Source organism: Ictalurus punctatus, chromosome 5, assembly GCF_001660625.3.
Source record: "Ictalurus punctatus breed USDA103 chromosome 5, Coco_2.0, whole genome shotgun sequence".
In the NCBI taxonomy this organism is placed as follows: domain Eukaryota; kingdom Metazoa; phylum Chordata; class Actinopteri; order Siluriformes; family Ictaluridae; genus Ictalurus; species Ictalurus punctatus.
The window spans coordinates 17,324,923-17,344,038 of NC_030420.2; the positions used below are offsets into that span (position 1 = coordinate 17,324,923).

General features: G+C 37.7%; 2 protein-coding genes across 16 annotated transcripts in view; both read right to left on the reverse strand.

Annotated features, from left to right (window-relative positions):
* The window catches only part of mtmr3 (myotubularin related protein 3), a 124,454-nt gene extending 121,153 nt beyond the window's left edge, over window positions 1–3,301 (reverse strand). For 8 of the 14 annotated variants that reach the window (XR_008396448.1, XR_008396447.1, XR_008396446.1 and 5 more), the window contains exon 1: window positions 3,081–3,300. The gene's annotated coding sequence lies outside the window, so the exon portion shown is untranslated. Of the gene's footprint in view, window positions 1–3,080 lie in introns of all 14 variants that reach the window. The other 6 variants (XM_053680262.1, XM_047155502.2, XM_053680263.1 and 3 more) reach the window with 2 other exon arrangements.
* A 7,046-nt stretch (window positions 3,302–10,347) lies between these two features.
* Window positions 10,348–19,116, reverse strand: part of cux2b (cut-like homeobox 2b) — a 159,052-nt gene continuing 150,283 nt past the window's right edge. The window contains exons 17-22 of one of the 2 annotated variants that reach the window (XM_017468990.3): window positions 18,022–18,776; window positions 17,178–17,343; window positions 16,681–16,965; window positions 16,350–16,538; window positions 15,868–16,144; window positions 10,348–15,471 (exon numbers count right to left, since the gene is read on the reverse strand). In XM_017468990.3, the coding sequence (XP_017324479.1) occupies window positions 14,778–15,471; window positions 15,868–16,144; window positions 16,350–16,538; window positions 16,681–16,965; window positions 17,178–17,343; window positions 18,022–18,776 (2,366 nt within the window). In that variant the 3' untranslated portion in view covers window positions 10,348–14,777. Of the gene's footprint in view, window positions 15,475–15,867; window positions 16,145–16,349; window positions 16,539–16,680; window positions 16,966–17,177; window positions 17,344–18,021; window positions 18,777–19,116 lie in introns of both variants that reach the window. The other variant, XM_017468989.3, reaches the window with a different exon arrangement.

Genomic DNA, 19,116 nt, shown 5'->3' on the forward strand with positions numbered 1-19,116 from the left:
TAGATGAGTCATTATTTCATCCAGAGTGGCAGTTCTGTGTCCTAATCCTGCCTGTGCATGAAGCAGTTGATCTGGACCACTAGGGTACAGCTCACATTGCTTGGCAGGAGGTGAAATATGATATGAAATGGTTTTTGTTTACTAGGCACAGTAAAGGAATATGTCAAGTGTCATTTGCCATTTTATTAGCTCTGTACTCTGCATACTGACATTAAAGTTTAATCTAATCTAAAGCATTATTTGCCTCAGCGATTTGAGAACAATCTAGGAAAGGACCTGTTGAGAAAAAAAGTTGTCACTACCAGAACAGTATAAAGTGTTATAAAGATTTGTGCTGACCTGGTCATTTCTGTGTGAATAGATTATATGGCCCCTGAGGTTGGCCGCTTTGTCTGTTGACATGAGATGATGTGACAAACCACAAAACGATTTAGTCATGTCTTTATCATAACGTATACGTTGACATTCAAGCACACAGTGCTTGGAAAAAAGAACTGCTATACCTATTACTATCCTGGCTGGTAGAAGGCACATCAGCTCTTCCTTGTCTTTTGAAAATTGCTCAAAAGTGACAAGATGTGCTGACCTCAACACTTTATTGTCTACCTTGTTAAACAAACACAGCATGTTGCAACACGTGCAAAATAGCCAGTAGATTAGCAGGATGGTAACAACGCTCTTTTACTATCATGTAATCATCACGCCATCACAGTTGTCAAGTACATCATGCAAATGCAGGTCAATAGTGGGGACAGTGTCTCTGTAATATTATGGCAAGAATAAATGGTCCCAATATGGCAGTTGAGATATAATTGTTTTGTTTATAATCTAAAAAAACAACAACAGTATTATCAGTGTTGTATCCTGTCATTGGTGACATAGCCGGTCACCTTTGAAGGCAGTATTCTATAGCGTGAACTCACACACACACACACACACACACACACACACACACTGTCTCTGCTTATTATGATGCGAGAATCCTGATGTAAGAGGGCAACCCCAGTATTTCAGCACATGGTCCACAAGACACGATATAAAGTTAAGGAATCAAACACAGCAGCAAATATTAAACATTGTGAATTTAAGCAAAGCAACAGAGAGCAAAATATGTCTTCCTCAGATGTAATGTTCGTTCTTTACATCAGCATCAGGGGGAAACTAGTTAGATCCCCTTTGCTATGCAAGGATAAGTGTGTCTGCCAAATACCAAAAGTAAACGGACAAAGCTGCTTACATGTACACAGGGATAAAGAGTAACCACTAAGACATTTAATATAAACATAAACACTACTTTGGTGTCTTAATCAGCGTTTTCACATATATACTGGGCCCAAATTTCATAACTAGTATTTACTGTTTGGTCCATTTTGACAAATCAAATTGTGAAGGTCTCGCTCTACCTTTTGCTTTGGTCTTCATCAACACCCACTTGCTTGTGGAGACGGACTAACAGCAGCTGGAGATCATTAATCAGTTCTCTACTGCTTTTCTGCAGTTCCCGGATGTGCAATGTTTCACAATGAAATTCTGTGTTAAATATTTCCAGTTTAAATATTCACAGCTTAAACATACAACCATGTTAAAAAATGCAAGCCCTGAAAATATTATGGCATTCAAAAACAAGAACTGTTAATACAATGCATTTTTTCTTTCAATTAGTGCAATTCAACATGCTTTTTTGTTTCAAAGACACATTATTTTACTTCTATTGGCACCTTTCATTGCGGTCACACTCTCTTTCATCTTCAGCAAGGTGATAAACACTGCCGATGTTTACATTTTAAGGAAAAGCCGTTCTCAAAAATTAACTTTCTAGGAAAGAAAAACAATTAGGGGACTTTAATAATATTAATGTCCATGATTTATGAATAAGATGTTCAACAATAAGATGCTCATACAGGTGTGATGCTCAGATTTTTTTAATATAGTGTATTTTAAGCCTAACATGAATGTTGGGTCAGATATAATGTGGAGGTCGTCTTGGTTATTTGTTCTAACAGTAGCCTTCTGTAACAAGTCACTTAGAAAAATTAAGATCACAAAGCCATTTAGTCCATTTTTGTCACAGCAATTTGAAGAAGCAAAACCTAAGATAGCAACCTACATTCAAATAATAAGATTGCGAGAACTTTCAATGTAATACATCGATTTAATAAGAATTATTAAGATTTTAGAAAAGCTTAATAAAATAATTTTACTAAGCCAAAGTAATGCGTCCTGTGAACATGCTAAACGAGGCGATTAACTGTTAATAAGCAGCACTATACGTCCACCATTAAACTGGGACGAGTACTGAAAAGTACATCCGATTTAAAACTCGTTTAGACAGCTAAGGTCTCACGGCTGTTTTCTGATGCAGTAACGTTAACTAGCCTAGCAGTTAGCCTAGCATATTACAAAACCTAGCAGTTCACCACTATTACCGGTTAATTCATAGCTTTTACGTCGCCAGTCGTGTGTGCAATCGCTTAAACAAGCAGACTAACACCACAAAATAACATAATATTTCGATTTTAATAAACGACCACTGAGTGTTTATTTAAGGATTTAATATTTATAAAAAGATGCCTGGCAAACCAGGAGACTAGCGACATTAAGCAACACATGCTATCAAAAATCAAATTTTTTGAAATCAAAAAAGAAACTATCAAAACCAATAAACACTCAACATGGATATATTGACTTCACACAGTTAAACATGTTACACTTGCTTTGTTATGCAGCTAGTTTACACTTCACAATAACCTTGTATAGCGTAGCTTTTTCGTCTACATCGCGTATTAGTGAGCAAGTTTGCTGAAATGTCCTTACTGCTGCTGCTGCCCATCTAAATTATTTTCTAGTCAGCGCTTTTTCTGCTATTGTAAACACAGAAACTATCAACAGTCAACACAACTCGTGACTGCGGGAGCTGACCTGCACGATGCCCTATAGCGGCTATCGCACATTTAGCTTGGATAGCCAAGCGGAGAGGTGTTGTTGTTGTTGTTGTTGTGTCTCACATGCACGAGGGAGGAACATGCACGAAGGCCGCAAGCCCAAAACGCAGCGAGCAAAAGTACAACTCGTGCACCAACCTTTTGGGAAGCTGTGATCCGATTATTTCTTTCTTCTAAGAATCATAAAACGGAATTAACAACAACAGAACTGGCATATTACGCCTCGTATCTATTTACATGTTCAGGCCATCCCACTACAGAGTAATCACCGCGTCTCTACTACCAGACTCGAACGGTTGAACAGTTGTTGTGTCGAATAGTGATGTGTCGTTCATGAACGATTCATTCATTTTGAACGAATCTTTAATATGACTCGGGAACAACGAGTTGTCTCAAAGAGTGATTCGTTCATTTCTGACCGCGCATGCGCTGCAACATCTCCATAGATTCTGTACCGGAAACAGAAATGATTAGTTCATCTCTCGAGTCCTCAGGTTCGAGTCATTTGTTATTCCCGTGACCGCCGCATAGGCAATGCGCCATGCAGTAAAGTAAACGCGATGAACGAATGACTCGAACCCGAAGACTCGAGAGGTGAACTAATCATTTCTGTTTCCGGGGAACAGACGTGACAAATGTGACAGTGACATGAGAAAAGAAAGAAGACTCGGATCCGGAGGTGAGGTGAACTAACAGACTGCAAAGCCTGAAGACCTAATGCTAAACTATTAATTAATAATTTCTGTTTCTCACAATTCGACCTTTGCTGCGTTAGCCTATAGTTTATTTTATAGTATATTAAGTACTAGATGTGTTGGGGAATTTAACATGTACAATTTTAATTATATTCTGCTGAAATGAACGAAATGTCTCGAAAAAAGATTCAAAGATCCGAGTCAGTAAAATGATCCGAACTTCCCATCGCTAGTGTCGAAATCCGTTTCCCCTTCAGGATAGGTTTCCCCCAGCCCCGCACGGCGAAAAAAACCGCGCGTGCACGGAAAACTCGCCCCCGAGATGCTGTGCTGGTATCACTGAGGTAGCATGGAAAGCCCTAAGTCTCAAAACTAACGTTTTTAACGACTTTTATCTGTAGAATGTTGTATTCCAGACGTGAAAAGCATATTTCATGACTGTCTAGTTATATTTTGAAAATGGGTTAACAGAACTTCTATTCGTTGAAATGTGTGCTCACTCACATAACTGATTTTTTAGGCTAAAATTGTGACCGTTCTCAAAAGACAATACCTGGACATATTGATCATATTTCTCTTTTTGCCCCTTAGTACAGTTTTTTTTTTTTTTTTTTTTTTTTTTTTAGAAATGCAATTGTGTGATTTGACCACAAGAGAGCGCCGTTGTCTACTTTAGTTCAGCTGTTCAGAGTAAACCAAATCTGATGGTTTTCTGTCCCAACAAGTACACTTTCACTGCAATTTGCTGAGAAAAGTTCAAACGAAACTGAAGATTTAAAAACAATCATACAAGTTTCAGCATTTATCTCTGTCTTAACACCACCTCCATCACAGCAAATTTGTCCATCATAGCAGGGGACTGCATCCTGACAGCTGAGAATGGTACTGTCAGATACTGTTCAATAAGAAAGAAGGCTTATACATGTGTCTATATCATCCTGCTGACTTGTTTACCCAGAAGAAGTAAGTCCGGTAATTTTCAGCCTGCCATCCTTATATTTGTCCATCATAGCAGCTCAATGCATCCTGACAGCTGAGGATCTTACTGTCAGATACTATACTTTATGTTCTCGTTTCTATGTTTGAATACTTCTATGTGTTAGCAGATCAGGTAGGCTTTGGTAGTTAATTAATCCATTGGGTAAGTTAGTTAACTTTGGCTAACTTTAGAGTTGGTATCATGGATAGTATTATTGCTTAATTTTCCAAGGGTTTCTGGTTCAGTTCTCAGCATTGGTTACTTTTGTAGAATTTCACAATTATGATTAAAAAAAAAAAAATCTTCTATTTCTTTTGACCTTTTCTCAGTAATTTGCAGTGAAAGTGTACTTTTTGGGACAGAAAACCATCAGACTTGGTTTACTCTGAACAGCTGAACTAAAGTGGACAACGGCGCTCTCTTGTGGTCAAATCACACAATTGCATTTCAAAAAAAAAAAAAAAAAAACTACTAAGGGGCAAAAAGAGAAATATGATCAATATGTCCAGGTGTTGTCTTTTGAGAACGGTCACAATGGGGGAAACCTATCCCGACAGGGAAACGGATTTCGATTCAACACCGTCTGATCACTTCGTCTCACTTCTGGGAAGGAGTCGGCGGATCATTTATAAACATACCTGGCGGTTGAGCACAGGAGACGAAAAGATGAGTTTTTATAGACATTTTTTTAAATATTAAAATGTATTATGATGATGTAACGCTAAATAAAATGTAAAATATTTTGTGGCCGTTCATTTAAAAGAACCACACACACACACACACACACACACACACACACACACACACACACACACACACACACACACACATACCCCAGGAGGATCCCCAAGGATTCCAATCATATTTTTTATATTCAAGAATGATCTTAATCTTTGAAAAACAGTTGAAATACACAATACAAAAATATATATATATATATATATATACTGAACAGAGCTATATACACAAGGAATAAAAGCTCCAAACAAGTACATTATAGAAGATAAACAAATAAATAAAATGTTTTAAAATTAAGATAAAGAAAAAAATATCCATGTCAGGACAATTCCATCCAAATGTCAACCTTATAATGGAAAAATAAAGTTGTGGGCACAGGAACAATACTTTAAAAACGTTCACTTATGTATTTAACCTCCCTGGTTCAGATCTAAAAAGTCTACACACCCTTGTTAAAACAGCAGGTTTTTGTGAAGAGTGACAATAAGATAATTCATGTCAAATCTTTTCCCACGTTTAATGTGAAATTAGAAAAGTATACAAATAAATTGATAAATCAGACATTTTTTTATAGGGAAAAAAATAAAAATAAAAAAATTACAATAATCTAGTTGCATATGTTTACACACCCCTAAACTAATATTTGTTGAAGCACCTTTTGATTTTATTACACCACTCAGTATTTTTGGGTAAGAGTCTATCAGTGTGGCACATCTTGTCTTGCCAACATTTTCCCACTCTTTCTTGCAAAAACATTCGAGATCTGTCAAATTGTAATGGAATCTCCTGTGCACAGCCCGCTTCAGGTCACCCCACCCAGATTTTTAGTTTCATTCAGGTCTGGGCTCTGGCTATAGGACATTCAAAAACATTGAACTTCTTTTGGTTAAGCCATTTCTTTGTTGATTTGGATGCATGCGTTGGGTCATTGTAGTGCTGAAATGTGACATTCCTTTTTATCTTCAGCTTACTAGCAGACAGCTGATTGTTTTGCACCAAAATCGACTGGTATTTGTAGCACTTCATGATTCAATTCTATTCTATTCTATTCTATTTTATGTGTATAGCGCTTTTTACAATGGACATTGTCTCAAAGCAGCTTTACAGGAACATATAAACACAGGATACAGATTTTAAATATGTGAATTTATCCCAATTGAGAAAGCCGGTGGCAACGGTGGCAAGGAAAAACTCCCTAAGATGTTAAGAGGAAGAAACCCTGAGAGGAACCAGACTCAGAAGGGAACCCATCCTCATCTGGGTAACAACAGATAGTGTAAAAGTAAAGGAAAGTTCATTATGGTTTTATATGAAGTCTGTTTGTAGAACTAGTCCATTGTTCAAAGGAGACCCGAGTGCAAAACTGCATGTTGTAATTGCAGTCCCAGGGCCTTAGAAGCAACCGTAGTCCCAGCAACCACAGTGTGTGTGTCCATCTGGAATTGGAGTAGATGAGAGCTCCATTCAGAGGTAGGGCATCCGAACGGATCAGGCAGGCCCGGAGAGCAGAAAGTATCAGGATCTCTAGTATCTCCATAAAATCATGTGTGGCTCGGCAGAAGGAGAGTGGGAGAGGGAGAGATTGTTAGGACTGTGCTTTGCGTAACAGAAAGTATACTCATGGTAGGCTTGAGTAAACAAATACGTTTTAAGCCCTGACATAAACACTGAGATTGTGTCTGAGTCCCGAACACCAATAGGAAGGCAATTCCCTCCACCTTGATAAAAACCTGAGTTCTGACTGAAGAAAAGCAGCTGTAAAGCATGATGCTTCCACCACCATGCTGCACCATGGGTATGGTGTTCTTTTGGTGATGTGCTTTTCTTTTTTTTTCCAAAAACATACCTTTTGGTCATTCCATCTCAAGTTGTTTGGTATATAATAAGTATTGGCATTGCAAAGCCACCAGTTTTTTTTACTTGGTTTAACTATGAGGTCTATCTTTATGTCATGGCACACAACGAATTTTGTTTATACAGCTGCTTATGGAAACCTCAATATCTCGGCTCAGGATGGTCCTAGCTCCTTAGTAGGAGGATTTGTGGGAGAAAACTTCCTATGTAGTAGAATTCTGGGGAAAAGCCTACTTTATTCATGCATTTTGAGAAATGAACAGATGTGATTTAAGCATAACAAATAATAAAAATTAACAGTATTTTACAGTAATTAGGTTTATGATTGACATACAATAGCCTATGCTTGTCAGTGAGGTTTAAAATGTTAATACATTTGAGATTGGCAACAGTGAAGGATGTCTATCACAGGGTTCTTAAAATCTGCAGAGTTTAGCTCCAATCTCCAAATTTACCTGCTTGTAATTTTCTAGTAATCCTGAAGACCTTGGGTAGCTTGTTCAGGTCTGTTTGTTTAGGGATGATTAGGGACAGTGTACCTCAAGGGCCAGATTTGAAGAACCCTGATCTACCATGTTGGTACAGGTGTACAGTTGGTATGCGTGAATAGATTTTATCCAAATATGGAATTACAGTGTTCAGTTGGGTGTTTTACAAATGAACAGTGTCATAAACATAGCTGTGCTGTTATTTCTCCTGTGATAAAAGCAGTAAGTGTCTACAGTTCAGAAGTCACCTACTGCACTGTTAGCCAAAATTTGTTTCTATGCAAACAATTTATTTTTTAAGTAAAAATTACGTAAAGTTTTATTGCATTACTTAACCAATCTTAGTATGTTGTACTATTATAAGATTATCACTGGTTGCACTAGTATCTTTTAAGTTGAATAAGGTTAAAATTGAACTGTTTTGCTATGTCCACACACTAGATTCAAATTCTCATTGGTTACTTCCCTTCTGAGTCTGGTTCCTCTCAAGGACTCTTCCTCTTAACGTCTTAGGGAGTTTTTCCTTGTCACCGTCACTACCGGCTTGCTCAATTGGGATAAATTCTCACTTTTAACATCTGTATAATGTGTTTATATATTTCTGCTAATTTGAGACAATGTCTATTGTAAAAAGCGCTATACAAATAAAATTGAATTGAATTAAATTGCCCCTGTCCCAACTTTTTTGGAGCATGTTGCATGCATTAATTTCAAAATAAATGTTTACCTTCAAAAAAAACTATGTAGTTGATTACATAAAACATCAAATACCTTGTCTTTATACATTTTTGTTTAAATACGTTTTTGTTTAAGTCAAAATGTAAAAATCACATTTTCCATACTGTTCCAACTTTTAGAATTGGGGTGGTATATTGTTTGGTGCGTGCAATTTAGTAAAAAGAAAAAAAGAGAAAAAGTGTGCAGTATTTTAAAGTGTGTGGTGTACTGCTATCATTTTCAGAAGGCTGAGCCAGCAATTGTCAGGTGCATTGTCCTTCGGGGACTTCCAGACATTATTGTTGATGATTCAACCCAGTTCTTCAAGAGCAGCTCTGTTAGTAACTTTATTTTGTAATTCACAAAATAGTGTCTTAACTGTCCAAACTAGCTGGATAATACACTGGATCATTTTTACTGGGGAGTTTGTTGTCTTTTATTAAATTTAAGTTCAATTTCTCCTTGATAATTTGTTGTCATTTTTTTCATAATTTTACATGTTGGCAAGCAAAGCAAAGCGTTAAAATATTGTAGCTTATTGTTAGCAGAGACTACTTGCACGTTTTCTACACTTGTGTATGATAACACTACATGACTAATAAAATAATGGCTGAACTAAAACTGGGCATTTACAACTACCAAAACAACCATATTCAAAGAGATAAAACTGTATAGTTCCAAAATTAGTACTGTGAAAAATTGCAATCCTGCAGCTCTGTTGGTTTAACCAACATTTCCTTAAACATTTCAGTGGGAATCCTCTGCCTTGAGGATAATGTGTCCCAAAACCGGCACTTTATACTACATATTCTTATACTTATATACTGCAGTCATATATTTAAACAATCTGCTAGTGCTCTTTTTGTTTAGTGTTCCATCTGGCAGAAATGTGTTTTCCCAATCTTGAAACAGAGCAACTATTTTAAGATGTTGTTTCTGATTTTGTATTCTGCAGTCGAATCCACTTTTACATTTATCGTGCTAAAGATGTAGAATAATTTTTTTAAATATAAGAAGTTGAATGTCGTAATGCAAAGTTTTGTTAGACATTCTACAAATAAGTGAAATTGAGAAGTAACATGTTTATGTGCTGCTGCAAATTATTTAACACTGTTGAAAGATAATATTAGAAAAGAAAAACTACACTAATGCAGTTTTTTCCACTTTCAGTGTTCAAATGTGGGTTTAGATCTGGTTTATGTCATTCACATTAAGTAACAATGTAAACTTTTTATGTCATCTCTAATAAAGTTTTTAAAAGGGATTGTTTTTGTGGTTATTAATTAAGTTAAATAATTAAATAAAGCTTTCATAACGTAAACATTTGAGAATTATAAATACCATAAAGAAAAGTAAATACCACAGTAAAAATGTAGTCATTGTAACTTATAATCATGAGTTAAATAGTTGGGCAGCAGGGCTGATTTTACACCAAGTTTTGAGTACAAAGTATTTGCCTTTTAGTTTTAAATCTTTACTTACAGTCCATTAAACAATCACGCTGATTCTATTGAAATAGATCTGTGTTATTTATTATGTATTACTTAAATTATTTAAGTACAATCAACTTATCTGGGTTTACAGTGTGCTCTTATGCATAGATAATATACTAGGTCTATCTATTATTATTGTAATAGCACTAATTTCATTCATTCATTTTCAGTAAACACTTTATCCTGGTCAGAGTCATAGTGGATCCAAAGCCAATGGGGAGAGTCTGCACAGAAACTCTGCACAGACAGTAACACAAGCTCAGGATCGAACACCGTAAGTCTGTAAGGCTACCTGCTGTGCCACCATACAGCACAGAAATAAGTTTTTAATGGTAAAATAATTTTCAAGTCACAATATGAAAGGTGTGTATGTGTGTGCATGAGAGGGGGCGTTGTTATTATAATTGTTATAGAGAAAAAAAACCAATACCAGGCAAAGGCTTTTATATAACGATGTACTGTATTCAACAATGGCTTGATACATATAATTGAGACACATGACATGTGAGATGTGCATCAAAATGGGAGTATTTCACAGGAAAAAGGAAGGAAGGGGAAATGTCACTTACACTACTTTCTTTTTTGCTGCTCATAACAAAATGTTTAAGTATTGCCTTCTGTGCCTTCTTCACACATCATAAGGACATTTCAAGGCTAATTTCACTATGACACAAGTAAAGCCTTTCTAATTTATAACTTGACTTGAAGACTGTTTAAGGGAGTTTTAAGATATGTTTCAATACACCCAAGCACCAAAATTAACAGGCTCTATATGGCTAAAATAATTTTGACATAACTCCTGTTACTTTTTGAGCATCACCGTAAGTCCTTACAAATTCCAGTTTTGGCACGCAGGGGACCGTTCTTCGATGTGATTACTTGAGATTACAGTAGATACAAAAGTCAATATACTATTTCTATATGATTGAAATGTAAGAAAAACTATGCAAAAAATAAATCTAAGGTAAAATCAAAATTTAAATAGAAAAAAATTAAAATAGAGTATTGTAAGGAAATTTTTATCTCATTCAAATCCTGACAAAAATTTTCTTGCTGTTATGAATCATCTCTGCTGCAGGGCAGTGGGCAGTGTCAGTATTCAGAAGAGACCAGTGTTCCGTTTCATAAATGTCCAGTGAATTCCCTCCTGAATAACAAAAATTACAACCTGCCTGGATTTTCGTTTGCAGTTTTCACACAATGCAACCGTCATAAAGTACCACAATTTATAATTATTTTTTGGCTTGCCAAAGAAAATATACCCATTAGATTAGCTGAAATGTTCTCTGACTTAATCATAGGTTTGGAATGGTATACTGGTATGAAAGTATACTATGGTCAGATCTGAAATGTATGTATATAACTGTATAACTATTATGCTATATCAGATTAGATAATGATGTCAAAAATTATTTATGGGTATGGTACATACCTTGAAATATGAAACACAATTTATAAGACAAGGTACTTACAAACTAACATGCTTGGAAAATCAGCTAAAAAATTACATTGTTTTGATAAACTACTGAAGACTAAGAGATTAGCTTAGAATAAGCACACACATACATGCTCTTTCAGTATCCCAATTTCAGCTCTTAGTTGATCTTATTCTCAGGTAACAATTATGCTCCATTTGCTAGAAATTGTGAAGAACACAGAGAAATTAGGTTCTAAATAAAACCACTCTGTGTTGTAGGAAAATCAAGCAGACGTCATGAACAATTTAAGATAACCAGCAATGTGACCTGACTGGTTTGATAAAGCTTAAAGAAGCTAGATAACCCTGAGAGAAGGTTCTAGAATATGGGCAAGTTTGCCAAACGAGGTCTGACTCTGTGTGTTTGGTTAATATAACTGTACACTCTATTTAAATACATCAGCACGCTAGTGACAAGAACCCTAAGATATTTCCCAGTAAATGTGTAATATTCATATATTTATACATGTTTATTATTTCAATCTTCAGTACTTTTAAGACATGTGCAAGTGTTTACTATCAACTTCAACAATTCATCAAGGCAAAAAGACCTGTGGAACAAAAAGTAAGAACAGTTTTCCTATTTCCACTATACTCAAATATTCAATTTGTTTTTAAAAAACAGTAAGTGCTGTAAAGTAGTTCTTATGTGAGGTATTGAAGACCTACATCTACCAAGAAAATTTAAAGAAAATAAAATTAGCAAAACACATTTGTGTCAACAAAAAAAAAAGAAGAAGAAGAAAGGTATTTCAAGGTATTTCAGTACCCAGCAGCGGAATGCCCCCAAATTTCAGGCAAATTTCTGGATTACTAAGACAAGTGAGGAAAAAAACAAACAAACAAAAAAAACAGTTTAGGTGCTTAATATTTTAGAATGTGACTGAATGCAGGATTTCAAAAGTCACAAAATTTATTTTTGGTAAAACTGTTAGTATAGGGTTTCCCCCCTTCTGACATGTTTTATAAATTAAACCAATGACAAGTTTTATAAATTTGACCAATTCATTCTTACACCAGCCTATTAGTCTACTGAAAATAAACTCTACAAAATCTCCTGTCTAGAGGGATTAAACAAATTTAGAATCTATGTGATGTTATTTAATTTTGCCCCTTTTCTGATCCCAATCCTTTTCACATAAGGCTGCTTTCACACTACACGTTTTTTTTTTTTTTCATCAAACACTAGCACGTTTTACATACAATCCTTCAGGAAGCGCCACCGCCGCTGGTGTACTTTTGGCCATAGTAGAGCACTTTCAAACGTCTAAAAATGGAACTGTTCAGAAAAGCGCTGATTGATAGCAAGTGTCTTTTTTTTTTTTTAACCTCCCAATCAGGCCACAAGTTATGCCGCAAACAAATATGGAGGACAGAGTGCTAATGAAAAACTTTGATATTTACTAGAGTGAATCGAAAAATATTTTCATTGCTAATATTCAAGCTTTGCAATACAACTAAAAATAACAACTTGTCTATTTTTACATTCAAGTTGCACAAGCAGCTCTCCTTCTTTTGATTTTCTGCCTCCAAAGTCACAGCCTCCTCATCACCAGAGTGAGCTACTTTTTTCATCTCAACACAAACGGCGCTCCAGCCAGCACTTTTTCTATAGAAAACAAAAAAACGCCTAGTATGAAAAACACCCTAATGTATGCTTTTAAGCATATGCATATTTAAAATGTAATGGTTGCAGAACTGTGTAGTAGTACACAAAGCATCCAGAAACAAGAGATTTGTTTGAACTGTCCCATTTCTATGAGAACTATTGTATCTATTGTAGATCTATTGTGCACTTCTCAGTGTTAATACAATCTCTGCATTTATTACTCAAGTACAGTGTATTTACTCTACTTATATAAAAAGTTCAAGTGTGCCTATTCCGATTTCAGTTCTCAGGGACAGACATGATGAGGACACCCACATTACAGCACATCTTCTTGTGGTATTGGAAAGCCCATGCAAAAATACAATGAATCAGTGATAGAGGTATATATTAAATGATATCTATTTATAAGGGTGTAGCTGCTGCCTATGTTTGCCATGACACACACTGACATTTGGGATAAATGGGAGCCTAGAGGACCAACAAGCACAAGAGTGACTACATGTGCTGAGAAGGGCAGGATTCCTAAACTTATTAGTGCCTACCAATGAAACAGGAATAAATGGTTAGTTTAAAACATATGCATGCTAAAATGTTCCCAGTGAAAAAGCTACCCAAAATCACTTCCTGTGGTATTGGTCTTTGAGACTTGGTTCAAGCTTATATTACATCATTATTGAATTATTGTTTAAATCATGATGAGTAGAACTTCTGGGCATAGAATTCTGAACCGTAGGGATCAGATCCTCAGTTCAGAACCATAATGCTGAGTTATGGCCATTGCCTTGCCCCATTTGTGTGAGAGATCAGTGCATCAGAGGAAGAGTGAGGCAAATGCAATATGAATTAGTGAAGACATTGCTCAAAAGTTTCAAATGGCTCACTCCCTTCCAAGTTCACAAAATGGCCCTACAGTAAACCTCTAAGAATCATTAAAGGAAACCAACACCCCCCCACCCCCACCCCAGAAAAAAACAATAACAGCTTCAATAAAATATTAAATCAATAATCTTTTTCCTACAATCCCTTTTTTCATTTTTTTTTTTTTTTGCTAAATTTTCTGATGTTTTCACTTTTATCGCTCAAGTATATCACAGGATACTATCTATAGAAGATAAGAGGGTAATTTGAGTACCATGCTACATCTTGTTCAGAGAAAGGCTATTGCAGACAATTTCTACAGCACGTACAACCACACATTACACGCTTGTGTAACAAATGTTCCAAAACATGTCAACAAGAAACTAAGTACATATGTATTGTTCACTATTTAGAGTCTTTAAGGACTATCCCTCAAGTCAGTATAAAGTTCTCAACATTATTTGACTTTAACTGTCCCGTTTTACAGACAAAATCTGAAAAATTGCTATTCAAAAAGTAGCAAATTTGGTCAGAGTCCTTTTTTTTAATAAGTAGTGCTTTTGATGGCTTAAGACAGAGGTCTCACTTTGAAATAATCTCACCCAGTGGCAATCTATAGAACTTCAGTGTGCATTTCATGACACCATAACTGCAAAGTCTTCACATCCAAGTATCTCTTTCCTCCTTGGTTTAAAACATGACAGCTAGTGCTGTAACATATAACTCAAAGTAGGATACAAATATCAAAATACCTAAAACATGTTTATAAATATTTTTTGATTAATGTCTTTAACAGGACAATATTTAATCTCTGGATTGGAGGATATCACGTCCTGTGTTCCTGGTGACAGGCAAATGTGACAAGCAAAAGCTTCAGGAGTGAGAAAACCCTCTTCAGGAATTCAGAGTATTTTTAAGCTTCAAGCTCTAGAACTCCCAGTCCAGCACCTCTTCACGATTGGCCGCTCGCTCAAGTCGATGGATGATGTTGCTAAGGTTGGCCATTTTCTCATCACGCCTCTGTGTGCTCTTGCTGATCTTGGTGTTAGAATGAAGGGACTGAGATGGAGAAATGGGGGCAGAAGAGGACGGTACTGGTGAGACAGACATCATGAGGCCAGGAGAGGAGGCAGCTGAGGGTGAGTCAAGTGAGACCTCCAGGCTGCTGCGGCATGCCTCCGATGATGCCTTGAAGCTCGCTGGGTCCACCGGTGATTTATTTTCACCTTCAAGTGTGGCTGTGTTGCTTTTCTGAGTGTTGTCTGAGGAAACAGATCCAGAAAGGAGTTTGTGGATGCAAGCTTCGTCTTGCCTGAGGCTTTGAGGACAACATGACGCCAGGTCCCTGTTGCAAGACGTCTGCTCCTCTTCAGTCTTCATCTCAGTGAACTGCACAGCCATGGAAGAGCTTGTATCCTGCCTGATTAGCAGCTTCTCCTCATCTTCCTCCACTTCCTGTTTGACATTGAGCATTGTGTGGCCATTGTGGACTACATGGGCTTTTTTCCTTTCATCTACATCTGAAATGGGACTGCAGCTCACTGAAGGAGAGAAGTTATGCTCTGCATCAACATGATTGTCCTGGGGACCTTCCACAAGAACCTCACGCCGCATTCGAGACCTGCTTACAAAATAATCAAGACAATGCACAAAGAGTTGAGCACCTGGGGGAAACATGGACAATTTGAACCACAGAAATTTTGTTTTCTTTTGGGAGTTTCTGATAGGTCATGTTTATGCACGGTCAATACCTTGAACCGTGTATGAAAGGGGCTATGTAAAGAAAGCTATTATTGTTATCAGTAGCAAAGTAGGAAGGTTCATTCTCTGTATTTTGAATCTTGTCAATCTTGTTTTTTTCTTGTATTGCCCATAAGTTTCACTAGGTGGAGCCAGAATGTTATAAATGGATCTAAAATCTGCACAGCCTAATACATACAGTTTACATTGTACATATTGTATGACCACTCTCAATCAAACATGGCAAGGTGTGTGAAAACCACAGTTTCTTTTAAACCTGTAGTTGTGAAACCAGTTGATGACGGTGTTGGTCTTGAGATTGAGCTGTGTGGCCAGCATCTCAATGGTGTGCTGGGATGGGTAGGGCTCCTGCAGGTATGCCTTCCTCAGAGCCTCCTTCTCCTCTGCATTTAGCACTACTCTGGGCTTCTTAGTTTGGCTGTAGGAACACAGCTCCATTTGGGCAAGGCCTGGGCTAATGGAGTCTGAACATGCTCCCGGAGAATCAGTATCTGAGCCAGGACTCAACAGGCCATATCTGCGCTTCAGGTATGCTGTAAATACAAAGAAATCAAGCTATGTAACAGCAGAGCTTCACATTAGTGACACAGTGACCTTATCTTGTAATTGAGGCTTGTCATTTTTAGAATTCTCTAATTCCAGCAGAGATATGTATTTTTCACAAGCAGGTGTATGAAGTCATTTAGTAAGGGCTAACACCAATTTAAATTTAAATTGTGCCAAATCCCTTTAGTTTACCCTTTTTCTCCATCTTCTTCATATCTCTCAGTTTGTCCACATTGTGTGGGTCATTTAACCACAGCTGCATGCGCACAAAGGGCTCTCTGCCCTTTAGACTCAGCTTATGCCATGGTTTGGGCCTGGACAACAGATCTGAGACGGAGCCTTGTGTAAGGCCTAAGATACTCTCGCCAAACAGACGCTGACCTAAAAATCATACAAGCACACATGTAGTGACCAATACAGGAACATACAATAAAAAAACTCCATATATCTGTTTCATACTGGAGCACTCATTAAAGATAATAAGATGCATTAAGCATTAATGATAATAAGATGTTAAAACTACCTAGGTTGTTGTCAGTCAGCACCTCCTTGACCCTCTTGGTTATAGCATATGTGTCAAGCTCAGGCGACATGGCCACCAGCTCCTGAATGCCTAGTGGAATGTGAGGCTGCTGGAGTGCCAATGTTCCTGCTGTGCCCTTCACTCCTTGAGGTTCCGTGTGCTGTGGGTGGGGGTGCTGGTTCTCCTTGCTGCATTCAAGCACCAAACTCACTGGCTCCAGAGGCATACTGTCCTCTAGGCTGAGTGGAGGGGATGGTGAAGAGTGAGAGGTCACTGGACTTTTGTCTGAGGGGAGGTTCAGAAGAAAGTTAAATAGTTAGTTCTGAATGATTATTTTAAAATCTGAAATACCAGATTTTATTTCAGTGGTCAACTAAAGCATCCTAAAATTGGGACAAATTGAAATATTTCTGAAAAGGAGCACCACATAACCTTGCTTGCTATTATAAACATACTACCCACCCAAGCCAAATGCTTATATAAAAAATGTAACTGACTGTGGTTGTGGCTGTGGTTAGACTGCTGATTGAGGCTCTGTCCTAACTGGTCCAGAAGCCACAGCTGCATGCGAATAAAAGGCTCTCGTCCCTTCTGAGTGAGCTTGCTCCAGGGTTTGGGTCTAGACAGCATGTCACTCACGCTACCCTGAGAAAGGCCCAGTACCTGCAGGAGCCAAACACAGCATTCATGATTATTTCAACAGAAGAACTAGAAGCTAAGTGGTGATATGCAAACTTTGATCATCTCTAATAAAAAAAAATCACTACTACTAATAACCAGGTTTACTGAAGCCTCCAGTCCACCACATGGTGGCAGCAAAGCACAACTTACAGGATTTGGAAAGTAAAGTAAAAAAACTATTAATATTTAAGAAATGAATGACTATTTAAGGTGTTTTGGCAGTGTTTTACAATGATTGATTTGTGTCTGTTTTAAATGCACACTTAATTGTGTGTTTATACCATCTTACATATTTTTATACCGTGTTTCTAATGCTTCGGTGATGTGTGGCACTTGAACAGAATTATGAAAAAATGTACACTGCAAGAGTATTAAAAGCTTAAAAGCAATAAAAAACTGGTTAGGCTATTCGAATTGATGAAGCATGCGGCCTGTTAATATTCACAACCTCTTTTGGAAAGTCTTTTAATAACTGGTACATAAAGGACTGTGAAAACAACTGAGATTAGGTCAGAAGAAAAAGCACATTACAAAAATACAAACCACTGCAAATACATATAGAGATGCTATTGTCACAGTGCTCTAGAAAACCACTCCATAATTTGTCTGTTCCTCTCTGTCCTCTTGAAAGACTTGACTGAAAGCATCTCTCTCTCTTACCTTCTCTCCAAAAATCCGCTGACAAATGCCATTCTTAGCCAGCTTCTCCTTGACCTGGCGTGTGAGTTCTATGGTATCCACCTCACGATACATATACATCTCATACTGCTCAGGCGTGAGTGGTGGCACAGTGGGCTTCAAAGTGCGAGGAATGTAGGAGGGATAATAGCTCATCCGTGCTCCTCCACATGCTACCTGCTCCCCGCTTACACACAGTTCTGGCTCCACTTTCACAGATCGGCTTGGTGGAGGTTCATCCTCCTCAGTGCCTGGCCCCTCCTCTGTGCCCGGGGGGCATTCCGCATTCCAAGCCCGGGGCACTGTGGAGGGCACAGAGGAGGAGGAAGAGGAGAGTGAGGGCGATATAGAGGTGAAGGGACGAGACCAGTGCTGGTCAAAGTATGTTCCAGCCTCGCCAATTTCTGACTTCACCTTACGGATAATGTTTTGGACAAAAGCAGCAGGAGACAGAACACTGAGGGGGGTCTGGGGGCTGCCGATGGGGTTGGATGGGCACACGGGCATGGTGCTGCCCTCTTCTTGCTTGATGTAGGTGGGTATAGGGCCAGGCAGGGTCTTGTGGGGCTCCTGCGAGCACAAACTCTGGCTGCTGGCCTCCAGCTCATGCAGGGCCTGCTGCTGTGCCTGCATCTCCCGTCGCGCCTGCTCCAAGATGCTCTTAATAGTCTCATCTGAATTACTCCCTCCACCACTGCTGCGCCCTGTAGAAGATCCCAGAGAGGACTTACCATCACCTATAATGCACAAACACACAGAAGATTCATTTATCATTTACAGTAGTGTTCAAATGCCCCTATACTTACTGAACTGCTGAAGCAGTTTAGATTGGAAATTGAAGTATTATCTCAATGTCCTGCTTGCACACAATCTTTTTTTTTTGTTGTTTTTTAATGTTGTCTTGTGTAGTATTAATATAAAATGGTATAACGATGTTAGGTCTTTAGTGTCTCACTTAATACTGTGATGCATATGTTAAGTTTTATTGTATCTACTGCTTTCTACGTGTTAAATTTTTTGCAACTTGTCAAAATTGTAATGAAAATTGTAATCAGAGTGTAATCAGACTTTTGACAT